The following is a 19,369-nucleotide window of genomic DNA, read 5'->3' as shown; positions in this document are numbered from 1 at the left end:
TCAAAATGACGTCATCATACTATTATTATGTCCAAGGTCATACTTATTAAAATACGCATATCTATATACGTGCATAATTCAGAGAATTATGATTTATTTTAACCTCTTATCCTCGCAATAAATATGCATGCATATATTTATACATATGTTACTAGAGATGAACTAGAGATTTAATATCATGGTGTATCATACATTTATATACATATATGCGTATGATGGAGATGCCATCATAGAACAACAAAGGTAATGGTTTTGAACATGAATTTTGATAATGATAGCTATATATTTAGATGTTTGACCAAGTAGCTCATGGTATTGTCCAACGTGCACTCTCGCTTGCTTAGTTGTTTACCCTTAACCATGTTGATTCAAGATTCATACCTATTTGCCCAGTGATGGTGGTGCCCCTGTGTCCAATTCTTTTTTGATAATGCTTCCACTCCTTTGATGTGCTCCCTACAAAGAGATTGTCCACAATTAAATCATATTATCATAACAAGTTATTAATCATCAACAATCATAATGGCTAACCGCCTTTTCAATTCTCGTGCATTCATGATTAATAACCAACTTTCGGAAATAACATTAAAATATCATCATAACGGTTAACTAGCATGCCAACTTTATAAGAGATTATAACGATTAACCAGCTTACCATTTCACATGATTGTAACTAATTTTACCTGTCAACAGACTTCACATGATACTTCAGCAGTTGTATGAACTTTCCAAATGGAGCCAAAAATTGGGCTGTAACATACCCTCCCCCTTGTGATTCGTCGTCCTCGATGAATTTTGAAATTTTAATGAACAATATAACAGAGCACTTAAAATTGTAATGTAACAAAATATAATGGTGTCTGATGAATTTCTTTGGCTCATACTTTTGGTAGTTTATTGATTGTAAGCTATCATGCAAAGTTAGGTTGAGCCCACCTTTATGTGGATATTTCAACAATCATTGTTCAAAATGCTTGTGAATATGTGTGATGTGATTTTTTTTTGCATAATTCTTAGAAGATTGCACTAATTCTTGTGGAATTATTGATCTTGGCGAAGCAGAGCCTGGTTATTGGGAGTTTGTCCACTGGAGCATTATCTATTGATATTATTGCCCTTAGGATTAGATGTTGGTCCTTCTAACCCTTTTCCCTTCAATTTCAGTTCATTTCAGTTGTGTCATTCAAAGAAGCAACATCACAAGATTGCAATATCCGATGAAAAATGTAATGCCCTGCCCAGATATCCTTGGAAACAAGGATAAACAAGGACTAGCATATATATATATTTCAAGATAAAGCATAGATACATGCAACTACAAACATAAAAGAGATCGCAATGGAAGACAAATAACCAAACCGCCAAAGATCCTCAAGTGTTCATCACTTACAAAGACGACTAGTTCCACAACAAGAATTACTCATACAAGGTTCATCTCAAGATCTAATCTAACATCATAATTGGGGTTCGTTTTAAGGCCCAAATCCAAAGTTCCTAAGTGATTAACTCAAACAAGTTCAATTTAATATTAACGACGTTAAGAGGATGTCCAAAATTGACATCCAAATCCTATCCATTCCATAGACGAAATGCCAAGATCTAGGGATTAGGTACTCGCAAAAGGGGTATCCAAATCACCCAATATGAATGCAAGTGTTGTATATGAGAAATGCAACAATGATAAGAGTATAACAAACTCATTTGGAGTACGGATTCAACATGAATTCCAATAAGACAACAAATCACCAAGCATCATGAACTCACTCAATTGGCCTAAATCCAAGAGCATGGATCCTACACGAGTCCCAATGATGGTAAAGTAAAACTATGGTCAGATTTGAATCCTAACATATATTCCAAATCCATGACCAAAACAAGTGCCAAGAAATACCCAAGAAAATTGGGCGGCATGCAAAATGAGGCGATGCAAAAATTGCACAAAAATCAACATTGTCGAAAATCGACAAAATTAAAGCCCATTTCCCAAATGGGGATCAAACACCCAAAAATCAAATAAAATCGTGTTTCAAGCTTGCACGCAAATTTGAGAAGCATAACCTAACAAAAACTTTCAATTTAAAACATAAAAACCCACATTTATTTATTCTTGCCCAACTGGGTTGAATTAGCATATGAAAATGGAGGGGAACACTAGTTCTCAACCTCCAACCAAATATCAATCCAAAACGGAAGCTTAAATGAAGCAAAAATAAAGAAATGAGAAAGCCCTACTTCGCAGCCAAGAGGGAAAATAGGGAAAACACAACTGTAAAAAGAATTGATCGCTGAATTCTATGAAATGTTCAACAAATGTAGATTTCCCCGCTACGGATTCAATGATACCACTCTCGCGTCAATCTGCCGAACCAATCTCTCCTATTGAACAAAACAAGAAAAGCCCACATAGAGGGTTTGAGCAATTTCTTTCCAAAACCCAATTCACAAGTGTATATTGTAAAAAGTTCTAACACTATTAATTTTCCAAATAACCTATAATATAAGAAGACTTAATCTCCCACTCCCCATAAATCAAGCAATTCCAATCAAATTGGATTTTAACTACGACAAATCAGGTGGCAATACAATAAATATTAAATCAAATAAATAAAATCCATATAAGCCATTAAAATAGCATTTAATTTAATCTTTTCGACAACGACGATGGAATCCTAAATGCACAGACACGCTCATGGGTCTAATCACATAATGGATTATGAATCCGGATTTACTAATTAGCAGAGGGTTAAAATAACCATAAAAGATACATTGCCCATACAGGGACGATATTGGCTCAGCATGAAAGGTCTGAACACTAACTCCATGTGCCACTGTTGGGGATATAAGTCTTGCACAATAAACGAACATAATCAAGTGTAGATGTACAATATATCATAGCTGAAGCAATAAGTACGTAAATCATGTAACTGAGGCATCTAATTAATTTCATTTAAATAGCCCATTTTCCATAAATTACTGAAAGAGACAAGATGAATATTTGTAGTACATAAATCAATGAATTCAGTATGGATAACTCGTTTCCAATTATTCTAGCATTCAACAATGCAAATAATAACTAATTACTCAACACCAAATAAGGCCCAATAAAACACATGATCTCAAATAATCATCTCGCAATAACATCATAAACATAAAAGTCAATGTGGTCAAACACCTGAGCAAACACTGCTGTAGGAACCTAGTCAAGTGCAATAGGACAAACAATACACAGTACAACCACTATTCACCCCAAGGTTTCAAAAAGCAAATAGAATTAATTCTTGTAGATGTCTGACTTGTGCTTTGTTGAACTTCTTTTTGGGTGAAGGAACTAACTTGGGTTTCAACCATATTTGATCATTCGAAATGAAAAATCTCATTGATTTCAGCTATTAGAGGTTGTGAAAAACCAATTAAAGATTGTTGTAAGGGTTGGCTACATATAGTGGTCATATTTGAGCTTAATTGGTGAAGTTAGAAGATTTTGGACGATGGTTTGAGCATGTGTTTGAAGGTTAATCAGCTGCAGACCCTAAATAAATTATTGCTGCAATTATAAATCAGACTACAAGCATTTGTGACTAGGAATAATTGCTGCTACAATCACTAGTTATTTCAGCCAAGCAAATGATGATCTCTTGACCAAATTGCTTATGTTAAGGTGCATATAATCTGATTACATTAGACGCCATAGCAAAAGAAGACAAGCTGAAAGAATCTTGAGGGTTATTTGTTGCAGAAAACAGTTCCTGCAGCCTAAGTGTGCCAATTGGAGGCCAAATGCCTCTCTCCTAGTGGCCAACGTATCACTTTTTGAAATGCCAGCGTTGTTAAGGCATTAGATACACTTCTTCAAAGTGGTGAATACAAGTATAGAAGCAAGAATGCCATCATGTTTCTTTATATTGCTGTTAGGATTCTTAATTCAATGCCATATCTCATAATCATTAGGACTTGTAAAAAATAATAAAGTTCAATATGCTGCTGTTGTCATTCAATTAACAGCCTATTTGTATGATTAATTTCTAGTTGCATTCATGACTGATGAGGAGATAACAATTATAAAGCCTATAATAGCTTCAAAATTGGATGGAAAGAAGAAATTGGAGAAGATTACAGAAAAAAAAAAAAAAAAACATCAAATATGAACAGCACCTTACAAGTTACATGTGTTCATTCATGGCAAGCACATAGGGATTCTGCCTTACCAAACACATGTCTCTTCAAACTGTAGCCCATTCTTGCAAATGACCATAGAGAACATACTGTACATTCCTCCTACCCGCTCTTCACCACACTCAGGCCACTTCACATGGTGTTTATGCAAGCAAGAGGTATTACTGCCCAAATTAACTTCTAGAGATTCTTGTGTGAGTCTGGCTTCCTGCAACAATAACTTCTACACAAAAAAAAAACAATGCTACTGCTATTTTATTCAAAAACCAATAGATATGATATGCATCCCTAATCAATTTGCAGTGTAAACCAAATAAAAACCAAGTAGCAAGAAAGCACTACAGTGTTATTTATTTCATCTGTTCAGGGCAGAGTACAAATAATCTTCACAATATCTCAGCCTTCTTCCAATCAAAATTCCTCTCGCCAACGATCGACTTTGGAGAGAATATATAAACAATGATAAACAGTTAAAACTGTTTTTGGCAACCACCAGACCCGTAAATGTTTTGTTTAATCCTTTAACAAAACATCAAATTCTGCCCTAAAACATTAAAATGTGCCCTAAACATCAATTATTTACTAAGTGATAGAAAACTATTAAAATATGCCCTAAAATGATAAAATATGCCCTAAAACATATAAGTACCCCCGATAAACAATACAAAAAAATTATTTCTGTAGCTGCTCCTGCAGCAATTACGTCTAGAATTTAGCCCGTGCTCTGCATTTGCATTCTATATATTTGAAAGTTTTTAAAAAATGTTATATTCTTGTTAGACCAAAACCAAAGAACTACATCAGTTTTCAGTGGGGCATAGTTAGAACTACTACGGGAATGTAATAACCCCAACAGGTTATAACTTCTTCAAACACCAAAAATCTTTATACTTCAGTTGTTTGACATTTTGTCAAACACTTTGCAAGCAAGCTCTGATACCACTGTAATGGCCCTCCTCAAATCTGCTCTCAAAAAATGCTGATGAAAGCTCAAAGAATTTCATCAAACAATTCACATGCAAGGGATGTATGACTGATATAGTTTTTCAGCTGGCTTTAAATGACTCTTTTTCAATTTGCATCAATGAGAATCTTGTGCTAGAAGACTCCAAATGGACTACACAATGGCCTAACATGAGTGTGCTACTAATTTTGACAATATTCAGTGCATTTATATGATCTAAGCATGAGAAATGAACACCTACAGCCAACTGGCATTTTTACAAACAGTTGGTGTGCAAACTAATTAGCTGATAAATAATGATATTGAATTGCTTAAATGACACCAGCAACTATTATCTTCTTAATTTGCAATGAAATTTCTAATACAATGCTCATGAAATGTGGCCAAGACTTTTGGCATTTAAATGGATTACAAAATGATAATGCTGGTATAATGCACACTTACAGTTGAAACCTATAACACCCTAAAAACAATACTAATAAAGGTACCTGGTTGTAGATGGCTGTAATAATTTTCTTCAATGCTGCCCCTTCTGCTTTGCTTTTCCGATTTGCTTTTTCGAACTGCTTTTCGGCTTGCTTTTTTCGGTTCCGCTTTTTTCAGACTGCTTTTTTGGTTTCACTTTTTTCGGACTGCTTTTTCGGTTCCGCTTTTTCGGACTACTTTTTCGTATTTGCTTTTTTAGACTGCTACCCTGTTGAATCTCAAGACCATATCTTTCAATGGCGTCAAGATTTCCAGCTTGAAGGGATTTCGTCCTTCAAACTATTGAGACACAATCTTCAGAAAATTTCCCAATTTCTTTGATATTTCCAACCATGCTAAAAAGAAGCTCTTCCATTTCTTTTATAGTGTTCTCACAAGAGCTCCATCTTTCATTTTTTCAATGTGGGATAAAAGATAACTCCCTTTATGTAACTTATGTCTCCAACGTGTTATAAAATAAAGGGGACTCTTTTAATTTAAATATTTCCCACAAACTATAGTCTATGCATTAATAAAGTTAAATATTTAAATTTAACTTTACAAAATAGCTTTATCAATGCATAACAAATCTTATCAATGATAAACAAGTCTTCTTGTCGATTTTAAACAATTACCATCGACATACTGCTACCACTGGATGTCCGACCATATCCAAGATGACTTACTATAAATAGTAAGTATGCCCAAAGTTGCCTCAAAACCCCTCAGAAAGACCTGCAACTGAAACTATCTAGGCCAAATGGCCTCTAAGTCCCTTTAATGTCCTGGTTAGCCTACGGGACTGTGGGGAAAATAGGCTAACGACAACATCATTCTATGAATGCTAAAAAGGGGACATTACAGTCCGTCCTTCCCAAAATTGCTTGTCCCCAAGCAATGGTCGAGCAACAACCCAATCAATCCACCTGGATCCCAAATGTAGTCATGAACTATACTGCTGTCAGTCAACATAGGCTTCTGCAACAACCTCTGAAAATTAACCAAGAGGAATACATAATCAAATTGACAATTACAGCTCAACCAAACTCCAAAATCACAACTGCCACAGTCAGAAACCCATGAGACACAAACTCTTAGAATATCAGAACCCAAGTAAAATGGACAAATCAAGCTGCCAACATAGTAAATGTCATCAACGCATCCCACTGGCCTATACGGAATGTATAATCCAACTCTGCAACAATGGTGAACGCTCCCGAATGAAACTGCACCAAGTATGGAGAATTCACACGCTACACAACTCCTGCAGTCAACACAACTCTGCAGATCACCGGCCACTGTCTCATAACCATAACTCCCATGCACCGCTGATGGTGAAAAGACATCACAAGATAAACAGCAAGAAATGGAACCCAAACCAAATTTGCCTGCCATCAACTCCTCAACACAAGGATCAAATGCTAACTGATGTACATACCCTGCAGTATAATGCTGATAAAAAGAACCAACCTCAGTCAACAGCTCACCATGAACAAGTGATACAACCCACTATGACTGATCACTAGTTAAGTCAGGAGATGTCATAGCCAAAGGCGTAGAATCAATAACAACCACCGCTGAAGCATCACTCCCAAACTCCTGCTCTAAGTCATGTATTATCAAGCTGTCAACCGCAGAACCTATCACCATGTCATGCCCATCACAACTCTCATCCCGAGACGTCAAATCGTCCCATAATTGATGACAAGCACTAGGAACCAAAGTACATCTCTGTATCATCATCTCATCAACATGGTCATCAAAGGTAAATTGATGAGCATACCTCACAGTGTAATGCCGATAGAATGCGCCAATCTTAGTCAGTGGCTTAGACTGCAATCGATCATTAACCATGTTGGAACTGACTACTACCTCCGAAGACATCACCAAGGGAGTAGTATTACCAGCAGGAACCATGCCAACTGTCGGCTCACCAATATCACACATGATCTTTGATACAACATCTCTAGTCTCCATGCCATCAGTACTAGAGGCCACCACCATGTCAGGCATACCACAACAATCTGCTGCAGCACCCAACTCAACTGATCCTAACTCTAGTGGGAACGAACCTGATATGCCAATGTTAGTATCAAGGATGGATGCATTCCCATCGCCATTGTCTTTGACAATCTCGACCATGGACATCCTCGGATCACCAGACACCACAGCTTGTGACTGTACAGAATCTGGTAAAGACTGTAGTCGCTCTAACTCCATGGTCACCTTAGCCAAATGAAATTGTGACTCCTCGAAAGCCAACTGTGTACTCTCAAGAATCTCAGAAGCCACCTTGAGCTGCTGAGTAAGCTCACTCACCTCATCTTCCTTGGCCAATAATGCTTCGTATGCTGTACTCCCCCACTCCGTAAGATAATCTCTGTCGGCTACCAACTGTATATAATTCTGTCTCAGAATCCGAATAGCCTCCCATAAAGAGTGGATCTCTGTTAAAGAAAGATAACTGCCTCCCTGCTCATCACTAGTAGGAGAACCCCATCCATAAACTGCTAACAACTGGCGAGCAGCATCAAAATGTTCGCACGCAATAGCAATGTCTCGCTTGCCAACTCTCAGCTGACTAGACACATGATTGTGCCAATTGGTCGAACAACTATACTCTATCCCTGGTACACTGTGCAAAGGAGTAACCTCAGAATAGCTATTATCTGTAATACTCAGATCCTGGGACTCTCCTGTAAACTCTGTCATCTCTGAGAAATCATCAACATGTGACCTGACTGTAAAAGAAAACTGAGTCCCTACTATATGCGCTAACTCCTGAACTGAGCTCACCTCAAGGCAAAGCTCGTCCACATGTCTCTTAGAATCCTGGAGAGCCAATTGAATACACACCAAAGAATTCCGAGTATCCTCCAGCTCATGAGAAAATCGGTCAACCTCCTCCTCCTTCTTCTTCAATGCATCTAAATAGATCCTTGCAAGATTAAGGAGATGATCGCGATCTGAAAGTAAGTGTATGTAACTTAGCTTCATTGCCTCCATGCCTTCCTTGATTTGCTGTAAGTCGTCACAAGAAGAACTTGTTGTGACTCCTTTTTGTCTCTCCTGCAGTTGAATCATCCAAATGTGATTCTCAATCAATCCATGCATCCTGTCATGATGAGATAAAGCCACGACAATATCCTTGTCCCCTGTCTTCAGCTGGCTTGCCAAACCAAGTGAAGAGCTACTAGCCTCTATCTCATGTGAAGAAGCATCCAACTGTGCTTGATACTCATTTTCTGCAAAGTCCTGAATGCTCATTTTCTGATCAACTGTACTATCCTCAAACATGACAGTATCCTCAACTGCTGTAACTTCATCCAGCCCAACTGTATTGGAATCACTATTTGTGTCAATCACGCAATCCAGTGTGCCTGTGATATCACCTTCTGATGCAACTGGCTCAACCTGCGCAACATCTGAAACCCCTTCTGCCTGTGAAGATGATGTAGATAAACCATTACCTGAAGATGTGCTGATGTCTCCCTGTATTGAATCAGCATGTCTGTTAAACTCCTCATACAAGTTTATGCCTGTCATAGGGAAGGTACGATCCTTAGGCCTATCAAAATGTTCAATCAGTCTCTCCGTAAACTCCACATATGAGGTAATGTGTGCATGACCCATAGTGACCATACCATGATGCCACCACTCGTGTGCTAACCCATCCAGGTGAATTGCTGCATACTTAATAGCTTCTTCCTCAAGCATAGGGTTCATTTGAAAGTATGTGTCAAGCTTTTGAACCCAAGCTCTTGCTGTAGACTTCCCCGAGCCATCATAATATGGTAACTGAAGTTTCCCTACTTTCTTTTGTAGCTCATAGCTCTGGTTCCTGTCATGTCCACGTGGCATATGCTTCATCCGCACATCTATATACTCCCTAAAGGTGATTGCAACAATAAAATCTGGACCTCCGGCTTCCCAATCTCTCCTCAGCTGGTCCTGTATATCAGTGATCTGGGGCTCTGGTACGGGCTGCTCTGGAGCTCTAGGAGGAAATATGGGAATCATGGGCCGCGAACTCACTGTCCTAATTTGCTGGGGTGCATGACTGAAATTGTTCCCAACTTGTTCACCTCCATTATGTGCCCCATCCTGATTATTACCATTCTGATTATTTCCTCCACCCACATTAGCATTCAACCCCATTTGACAAGCCATCATTTGCATCATAAGCTCAAATCTCTGACTCTGTTCCTGTGCTCTTTGCTCTGGTGATCGCTGTCCCCGTGCTAAGGTGTCTAATAATTGTAAGAATCTTTCCTTTCCCTGATCTGGACCGGCATTCATTTTGTCAAACATTTTCTCTCTATCTGGCTATTCCAAATTCCCAATAAGACCTCCACAGGATGGCAGGACTTATAGCTCTGATACCACTGCAATAACCCCAATAGGTTATAACTTCTTCAAACACCAAAAATCCTTATACTTCAGTTGTTTGACATTTTGTCAAACACTTTGCAAGCAAGCTCTGATACCACTGTAATGGCTCTCCTCAAATCTGCTCTCAAAAAATGCTGATGAAAGCTCAAGGAATTTCATCAAACAATTCACATGCAAGGGATGTATGACTGATACAGTTTTTTAGCTGGCTTTAAATGACTCTTTTTCAATTTGCATCAATGAGAATCTTGTGCTAGAAGACTCCAAATGGACTACACAATGGCCTAACATGAGTTTGCTACTAATTTTGACAATATTCAGTGCATTTATATGATCTAAGCATGAGAAATGAACACCTACAGCCAACTGGCATTTTTACAAACAGTTGGTGTGCAAACTAATTAGCTGATAAATAATAATATTGAATTGCTTAAATGACACTAGCAACTATTATCTTCTTAATTTGCAATGAAATTTCTAATACAATGCTCATGAAATGTGGCCAAGACTTTTGGCATTTATATGGATTACAAAATGATAATGCTGGTATAATGCACACTTACAGCTGAAACCTATAACACCCTAAAAACAATACTAATAAAGGAACCTGGTTGTAGATGGCTGTAATAATTTTCTTCAATGCTGCCCCTTCTGCTTTGCTTTTCCGATTTGCTTTTTCGAATTGCTTTTTCAGTCTGCTTTTCGGCCTGCTTTTTTCGGTTCCGCTTTTTTCGGACTGCTTTTTCGGTTCCGCTTTTTTTGGACTGCTTTTTTGGCTTGCTTTTTTGGTTCCGCTTTTTCGGACTGATTTTTCATATCTGCTTTTTCAGACTGCTACCCTATTGAATCTCAAGACCATATCTTTCAATGGCATCAAGATTTCCAGCTTGAAGGGATTTCGTCCTTCAAACTATTGAGACACAATCTCCAAAAAATTTCCCAATTTCTTTGATATTTCCAACCATGCTAAAAAGAAGCTCTTCCATTTCTTTTATAGTGTTCTCACAAGAGCTCCATCTTTCATTTTTTCAATGTGGGATAAAAGATAACTCCCTTTATGTAACTTGTGTCTCCAATGTGTTATAAAATAAAGGAGACTCTTTTAATTTAAATATTTCCCACAAACTATAGTCTATGCATTAATAAAGTTAAATATTTAAATTTAACTTTATAAAATAGCTTTATCAATGCATAACAAATCTTATCAATGATAAACAAGTCTTGTCGATTTTAAACAATTACCATCGACATACCGCTGCCACTGGATGTCCGACCATATCCAAGATGACTTACTATAAATAATAAGTATGCCCAAAGTTGCCTCAAAACCCCTCAGATAGACCTGCAACTGAAACTATCTAGGCCAAATGGCCTCTAAGTCCCTTTAATGTCCTGGTTAGCCTACGGGACCGTGGGGAAAATAGGCTAACGACAACATCATGCTATGAATGCTAAAAAGGGGACATTACAGGGAAGTAATTGGTAAAATACTTGCTTGATATATTAATAGAGATCAATAGATCAATAAATACAAATGAATAAATGATGTTTCCTTAGGAAATGATCGTCAAGAATAGAATCATTCTATTCTGGCTAGTAGAGAACTAAGAGCTAACTAAATATTAGAAAGATTTTAATATTTACGATAGATTACAATAGATAACCATTAAATATAAATAAAAACTATCTATTATCGTAATACCCTCCCTTAATTTTTAATCTATCCACTACACCAAGCTGTCCTTTGAAATCGACAAACTTATCTGGACCAAGAGGCTTGGTGAAAATGTCTAGTCTGATCTGTTGTAGGAACATACTGCAAGTTTATTATCCCGTCTTCAACGAACTACGGTATGTAGTGTCAGTGAACATCTACATGCTTGGTTCGTTCATGGAAGACTAGATTCCGTGCTAACTTGATAACGTCTTTGTTATCAACAAACAAAGTGGTCAGTCCTGCTGGTGACATCTGCATATCCCCAAGCATCCGACAAAGTCAAACAGCTTCACAACCAGTTAATGCAACAATATAAATCAAATCACCCCAAGGGTGTAGACCACTATAATGATCCGGTCTTAATATGATTAAAATGAACTAAATCTTGACCTGAGGTATGTTGTCAAACAGTTGGAATGTAATCCTGGTATTAAGCTCTGACGCTGCTGTAAATAGTAGGACTCCAGAATAAATAACAATATAACTATGGAATTTGTATACAGTGTGATCAACTCAGAAAATAGCAGTACTGCATTTATATTAATCCTCAATTACAGCAGACCCCAAACAATACTTGTCTATCATGGGTTATGGAGAAATAAATACTGAGAGTTCACACACATTATTAATGTTCAATGCACTAACATATGGTATTAAAAACACAGATAAGATAATAAAGGAACCTGTATACTGCAAACTGGCATGCTCCTCAATGGTCTTCTCCCTGGAACTGCCAACGTCCAGTCACTCCCTTACCCACATTATGTACTGGAACTGCCCTGTCGTGATGGTAATGACCCGAGGTCTCACTATCCTGATTTTTCCACAGTTGCTGTTAGCCGGTGTTTGGAAGACTGGAGGCCCTTGTATTGTGCTGTGAACCACTGTTATGAGACTTAGTCATCCTGGCAGTTACCTTCAACCCACTGTGTGCTGTTCCTACTGTTAACTCCTTCTGTCACTACTAGAGTGAAAGTATCTGCGTGCAGTATTTACTGAGGAGAGAGTCTAAGCTGCCGTCCAAATACTCCCCTGTATCACGAGTTCTGCTACTGCTATTTGGAGCTAGGAAAATCACTGACAAGACATAACTGTAACCATGAAGTGATACTCACGCAATATGCTCCTCGTCTGCTACGCAATGGTTTCCTCCCTGCCTACCGTCCAAGCATACTGACCTGTTCTTCTTCCTGTTGTCTGAAACTCTAATTTCCTGTAGCTCAATATACATATATCAGTTTGAATCTTAGTTCTGAAAATGCAAATGTGAGTACTAGGTTTGCATCCAACGTCACTATTTTCCTTAAGGGGTTTCGTTCTTATATCCAGTCACATTCAAGCAACCTTTAGGATTTTGGAAAATAACATATATTCGTCTTGTCAATCCAAATGTAGCGCCACACTTTATAACCTCGATATGAGGGAAGGCACAAACAACTAGGCAATGTGTGATTAGAAGCCAATTTTGTCTTTTAGTCACTTAAGTTACTTTATAACTTTATAATAACATTAAAATATTTAAATAAATCACTTAAGTCACTTGAACTTTAATATCTCTTGAAACACTTGTTTGATTGCCATGCCATTTGAAATAGGAATCTCTCCTCATAAATCCCCATGTGACCAAATACACTTTCAAATAATAGAATGGGTCTGTCTCTAATACTCGACTTACTATACATAGCAAATATGCCAAATGGAGTCCAAATGATATCGAACGAAGGCCAAAGCCATAAATCGTTGAATGTTGGAGATGAATCAATCCTCAGAAGACCCTCCAACCATCCTCATTAGCCTGCGAGGATCCAATATTAGGCTAACCCTTGAAATTTTGATGCTGGTAACAAATGGGGACATTACAACCACTCACGGGTCCCAATCATGATCACTCACAAAACAAGATCATCAAGGTTGCATCCATTAGGACACTTACAAAAATCAAATGGGAGAGGCACTGCAACGGAGTTCTAGTCAACATTATAGAAGAAGTGAACGGTGATTCGAATGTAAGTCCCTTTGTGATACTAGCATATCACATCAACCATTGAGGTTATCCACAAGTCAAGACTTGACAACAAAGAACCCTTGGATCAAACTATATGATCTTTCACAATCTTAGCATACATGAGATTTTTCTCAAGAGAGGGTAAGACACCTTGGCATTTTATTCTGTCCCTTTGTGATACTAGCATATCACATCAACCATTGAGGTTATCCACAAGTCAAGAACTGGCAACAAAGAACCCTTGGATCACTTGTGTGATCTTTCACAATCTTAGCATACACGGGATTTTTCCCAAGAGAGGATAAGACACCTTGGCATTTTATTCTGTTGTTGGTGCGGTCATAAAACACACATCAACAGGTCCCACTTATGCAAGTTGCCCAATCTTCTAAGTTGACATCCAAGTTTTTTTAAGATAAGTGTATTTAAATGAGTGGAAATCCAAAAAAATTAAAATGTGAGCCATCTAAGTTGCCATATGTTCTCAGCAAACCTTGTTTGGAAGCTAAGTGATAATGGTACCTCAAGGGGCTTCTTGGCAATATTTTTAAACTCCCCTGTTACCTATGCGCAAGAACACAAACATGTGCTTGAATGGTTCAAGCAGTAGAAAAGAAGCGCTGAGTAGTGGAAGGAAAGAGTTGACAGAGGAAAGAGCCCAATGCTTGATTCTCCAAAAAAATGATTTGGAACTATTTAGATCTAGCTTGAGCAAGACTAGGAGGACAAGTAGCAAACACTGAGATTGTGATACCATTGGGTAATTGCCAACTCCACTACTAGATGTTGCACCAACTGATTTAGAAGTTGATGCTACTGTAGCTCTAGCATAGAATGTTGTGATGTGTAGCCTAATTAGACTCAAAGGTTAATTTCTCCCACTTTATTTGGTGTGGTTTACCCCCAGATTATTACTGCGGGGGTTTGGGGGCAGCGCCCTTTGTGGGGTCTTGGGGCTCAACTGACTTTATTATTGTAAAAGGCGTCGACTACTATTTTTCTATTGGACAACTTATTCTAACCCTAATTTTGTAAAGTGGCAAAAAACTTGTCTAAAATGGCTTAGGGTTAGGGATTTCATAATTTATGATGAGATTGTAGCTTCTTGTAGCGGTATTGAGCTATAAGGGATTGCAGATTGTAATCAAGTCGTAATCACTGGATAATAAGAATATTGAACTCGCTATTTGGTGGACGTAGCCCAGGGATTGGGTGAACCACGTTAAATCTTTGTGTTTTGTGTTCCCTTATGTGTGCATTATTATTTTTTGATATTGGTTATATTTGCATGTAATTGTTATTTCTGTCTTGTTAATCCTAATATAGAACCCTTCTGCAATTTTTGGTCCCAATGCAGCATTTTCACCTCACATTGTGTTGTAGAATATTTTTAGAGCATAGATTGATATGACTCCACTGTTAGAGTAATTAGACATTTTCTAATTAACTTTAGTCTACTTAAGCTAACTTTAGGCGTCTTATAATTAATTCTTTTATTAATTATTATGATGCAACCTAGGTTAGACTTTTTTAGGGTTTTAATGTCCTTTATAAGAACAATCTCTCATTGTAAACATTCAATGAGATTAATTCACTTTTGATAATAGCAATTTCTCTTTTTGCTCATCAAGAATGTCTCATCTATGGATCTGGCAATTCTAGCCTCTATAGCTTTTTTCTTCTCTCTTCTGTGACAGGTGTTTGCATGTAGGTGATTCTTGGGAGCCGTGAGGTTGATCTTTCATCAACTTCAACATCCACCAGCGCAAAGCTACAAGCCTTTCTTTTTGAAGGAAAAGACTCTGGGGATATCCCAGAGATGTTCCCTCCTCCTGGGGACATGAAGTGGTGCCTGATGTCTCTGGAAGGGATGGTGGTCTTTTAGAAGTCGTTTGAATTTATCAAGGAAATCTCAGAACATAAAGACAACGTGATGGCTGACCTTGGAAGAAAGAAGGAATGCCTACAAGGCATTGGAGACGATATAGTTTATTGAATCTGAACTTCTGTTACTGTTTTTGTTGACTGATACTTGGATGTGTGCTCTCTTAACAATTGCCATTTTTAGTTCTGCGAACTGCTGGGTTGAGTTTCTAAAAACAGAGAATAAAATAATTAAACAGATTCAAGAATGATGATATTCCTGTCTTTAACCATGCAGCCTTCAGGGTTCAGACTGGTCAGATTCCTTAGCTTCACCATTAGTTCTGCCTCCAAACCTAACCCCCACTCTATTTTAAAGAACAAGAAATAAAATTTATTTTGGGACCATGTTTTGTAGCTCTCTCTCTCTCTCTCTCTCTCTCTCTATATATATATATATATATATATATATATATATATATATATATATATATATTCTCTATGAACTGAAGCACCCTTATTTTCCCCAAATTTGGGTCCATGATCCCCACATCTCTGAAATCTATCCCCATTGTTCCCCCATCTTGTGTCCCCAGAACTCTATGGAACAATGTTCATAGGAGAGATTGAGCACTGTAAATACTAAATATACATCTTTCTCAAGTGCATGGTAATTTAAATACAAACAGTAAGAACTGCGAATAGAATCGACTCCAGCGGAAGATAAATTAATTGAAGCTGTTGGCATGGTCATGATGCAGCACTTAGTTTGTGTTCTCATTGGACTGGCATAAGGTTTATGCTAAGTGGGCAGATGCTGCAGACAAGGTTTCTGTGGTCTCAAGTGTGCTGATATGCAGATATGGATATGATGCAGATGTGCTAAAGCTATGCAGAACCTATGGCAGGATGCTGCCTTGTGACCTTACTGCAATAGAAGCCATGGAAGACCTTACCTGTGGACTGAATGTTAAGAGCTATACTATCTATTTATTTAGATTCCTTTGCTTTTGAGTTTTGGTTAATAGAAGCTAAACTATAGTGTTATATTCAGAACTTTTTTCTCTCCTGGCTGCTTGATTTGTGATGACCATTTTGTTTTGTTTTGTACTGAGATGTTAGTATTTTAGCAGTGCTTAATGATTTGTTTTATATTATACTGAGATGTTGGTTATTTTAGCATTCTTTACCTACTTTATTCATAGTTATCACTAATTAATTTCCTATTGGGTCATTCCTGCATATCAATTTTTCTTCAGGAGTATCATGACAATATTGGAGACTTGGATGGACCAGAAGAAAAAGAACGAGCCCAAACTAAAGTTCAAAAGTTTATTGATGTACTGTAATTATGATTGTTACATGGGAAATTTGGGAAAAAGTGAGCTAAATCGCCATCCAGCATCCCAAGATTTCTTAAGTGTAAATGAAATGCGTAGCATGTTTTTTCTTGACAATTTTTTGTGGCAATTGATTTTCATGTACTTGTTAATCAATATGTGAATATCTTGATATTAGAGGATTTTCATTCAATAGTTTTCATACATTGTTTTCAAGCCATGCAATATAACAGTCCTGTTAGCTTTTGTTGAAACAGTAAACAAACAAAACAGCGAATCATTTCAGAGGGGATATATATTCGGGATGGCAACAAGATTGCCTGGTATCCAATTGACTTGATTGGAGCTTTTCTTGAATTGGTTCAAATGGTAAATGCTTCTGCTTTAAATGTGTATCATCTGCATTGTTGATCTCATTTGATCTGTAGAACAAGTTTGTGTTTTGAATGTCTTTTACTCGGTATTATCACATTTCATTGACACTTCTCAGCTCACAGGGCCATTTAGTAAATATGCAGGCAGGCTGACTCACAGCGACGAGAAACTATGATTGAATCCTATTCACTGGACATTGAAATTCTCGAATCAGACAAGAATGTTAATACCAGAGCCAAACTGTAGTTTAGAAAGGAAAGATTTTGCCTAGTTGATCATATCTCAGATAGTCATTTTTATATGCTTTTTGCAAAAGTCCATAGCGTTAAGCCCCTTAGGACACCTACATGTAACTTATTTCTAGGAAGTTGTAAACTGTGGTAAACATGAACTGCCATTTATATCACGGGCTTTAGTTCTATTGACCTATTAAATTTGGGATTTTCCCATTAGTCCTTTGTTATGGCAGAAGAATAATTTTAGTGAAACAACCTAAGCATCCCAGAAAGGAACAATACGGCTACTAAAAGGTCCAAGTTTATATTGACAGAAAACCTCCCCAGAAATGAGGAAAATAAAAAATTAAATCTTTTATTGTATCTAATTTCTGGTCATAGATCACTGCAGTGTCACTTGTAAGAGACGATAAAAAAGTGCATAATATCAAGAAAGATGTGGCATGTTTTCTAGGGTTACAAGCGAGACCACATATGGTTGCATGCTAATTGGCCTACGCAATTGGGTATTTAGAAGTGACATAAGCCTATTTTGGTGTTAAAGTTTATTCTGCACTCAAAATAAAAGAAACCTAAAGCATTGCATATTCAATTTAACACATAGACACACAGACACACAGAGACATACACACGCGCACATGCACACTCACACACCCCCCCCTCCACACACACACACACACACACACAAAGTCTTAATTTATAGCCCCACACACACAAACACAGACACACAGTCTTAATTTATAGCCTTTATTTCTTTTTAGAGCTATATTCTTTTGTCTTTCTTCTAGGAATACATTATTTGTACAGGTTGTAGAAAATTAAAGATGACTTAGCCAATAATTGATAACTCAATGTCAATTGTCTCACTCGCACACGCGCGCGCACACGCACACATGCGAACACGCACGCACACACACACACACACACACACACACACACACGTGTGCACAGACACAGAGACAGACACACACACACACAACACACACACACACACACACACACACACACACACACACACAAACACAAACACAGACACACATAGATAGAGATCCACACACAGAGTCACACACACACACATACAATCTTTGTTCCTTTTTAGAGCTATATTCTTTTGGCTTTCTTCGAGGAATACATTATTTGTACAGGTTGTAGAAAATTAAAGATGACTTAGTTGATAATTGATAACTCAATGCCAATTGTCTAATGCTAAAGATAACAATTTAAGTTGGATACACTGACGCTTCTGTAAGTGCAAACTAAATATAAATGATCATATTACTCTTAACAAAGAGTATCACTGTTGTCAATTACTTTTGCCACTCACAAATTGGACCAGGTTAATGATATTGTATGGTAGGTTTGTATCTCTCATGCTCAATTGAAACTAAAAAGTATTTTTGGTTAGATTTTTAACGATTTATTAAAATAAAAATAATATTATTGTTAGCTATAAAGTTGATTCCCTAAATTTGGCACAAATTTGCCAAGGGTCATGGTTTGGGTCTCTGATTTGACTTAACTATATGAAGAACCTAGTTTAATTGAGACTCACAAGGGAAGATCTTAATGGAAGCAATCTAGATCACAATTAGAGCTTGGTTTGAATTAATGTAGGGCTCGATGAAATAGCCTTTACATGGTTATATCGACCTATTGGTCAAATTACGTAGTTATTACTTAAATTATTTAAATAACATAATAGTAGAGGGGGTCTAGTCTAGTAAAATAGAATGGAATCAATTTGGAGGAATAACCTAGGGTTTGGGTTGGTCCGATCATTGTAGATTAAACCTTGGAGCTTTCACATAACACATCAGATATAGTAGCATAAAAAGTTCA

The 19,369-nt window shown here is 37.4% G+C and overlaps 1 protein-coding gene across 6 annotated transcripts in view; it reads left to right on the top strand.

The window, feature by feature from the left end:
• The window catches only part of LOC149529515 (ARM repeat superfamily protein), a 116,067-nt gene extending 98,169 nt beyond the window's left edge, over positions 1–17,898 (top strand). The window contains exons 10-12 of one of the 6 annotated variants that reach the window (XR_016358306.1): positions 16,839–16,960; positions 17,177–17,288; positions 17,438–17,898. Coding sequence is in view for 2 of the 6 variants with exons in the window: in XM_089807905.1 (XP_089664031.1) it covers positions 16,839–16,928 (90 nt within the window). In the remaining 4 variants the exon portion in view is untranslated. Of the gene's footprint in view, positions 1–16,838; positions 17,309–17,416 lie in introns of those variants that run through there. The other 5 variants (XR_016358305.1, XR_016358303.1, XR_016358302.1 and 2 more) reach the window with 5 other exon arrangements.
• Positions 17,899–19,369: the final 1,471 nt, after the last annotated feature.

Source organism: Cupressus sempervirens, chromosome 11 (genome assembly GCF_028749045.1).
Source record: "Cupressus sempervirens isolate cs-2001-9-10 chromosome 11, ASM2874904v1, whole genome shotgun sequence".
In the NCBI taxonomy this organism is placed as follows: domain Eukaryota; kingdom Viridiplantae; phylum Streptophyta; class Pinopsida; order Cupressales; family Cupressaceae; genus Cupressus; species Cupressus sempervirens.
The sequence above is the reverse complement of the archived record's forward strand: the minus strand, read 5'-3'. Positions and strand labels throughout refer to the sequence as shown.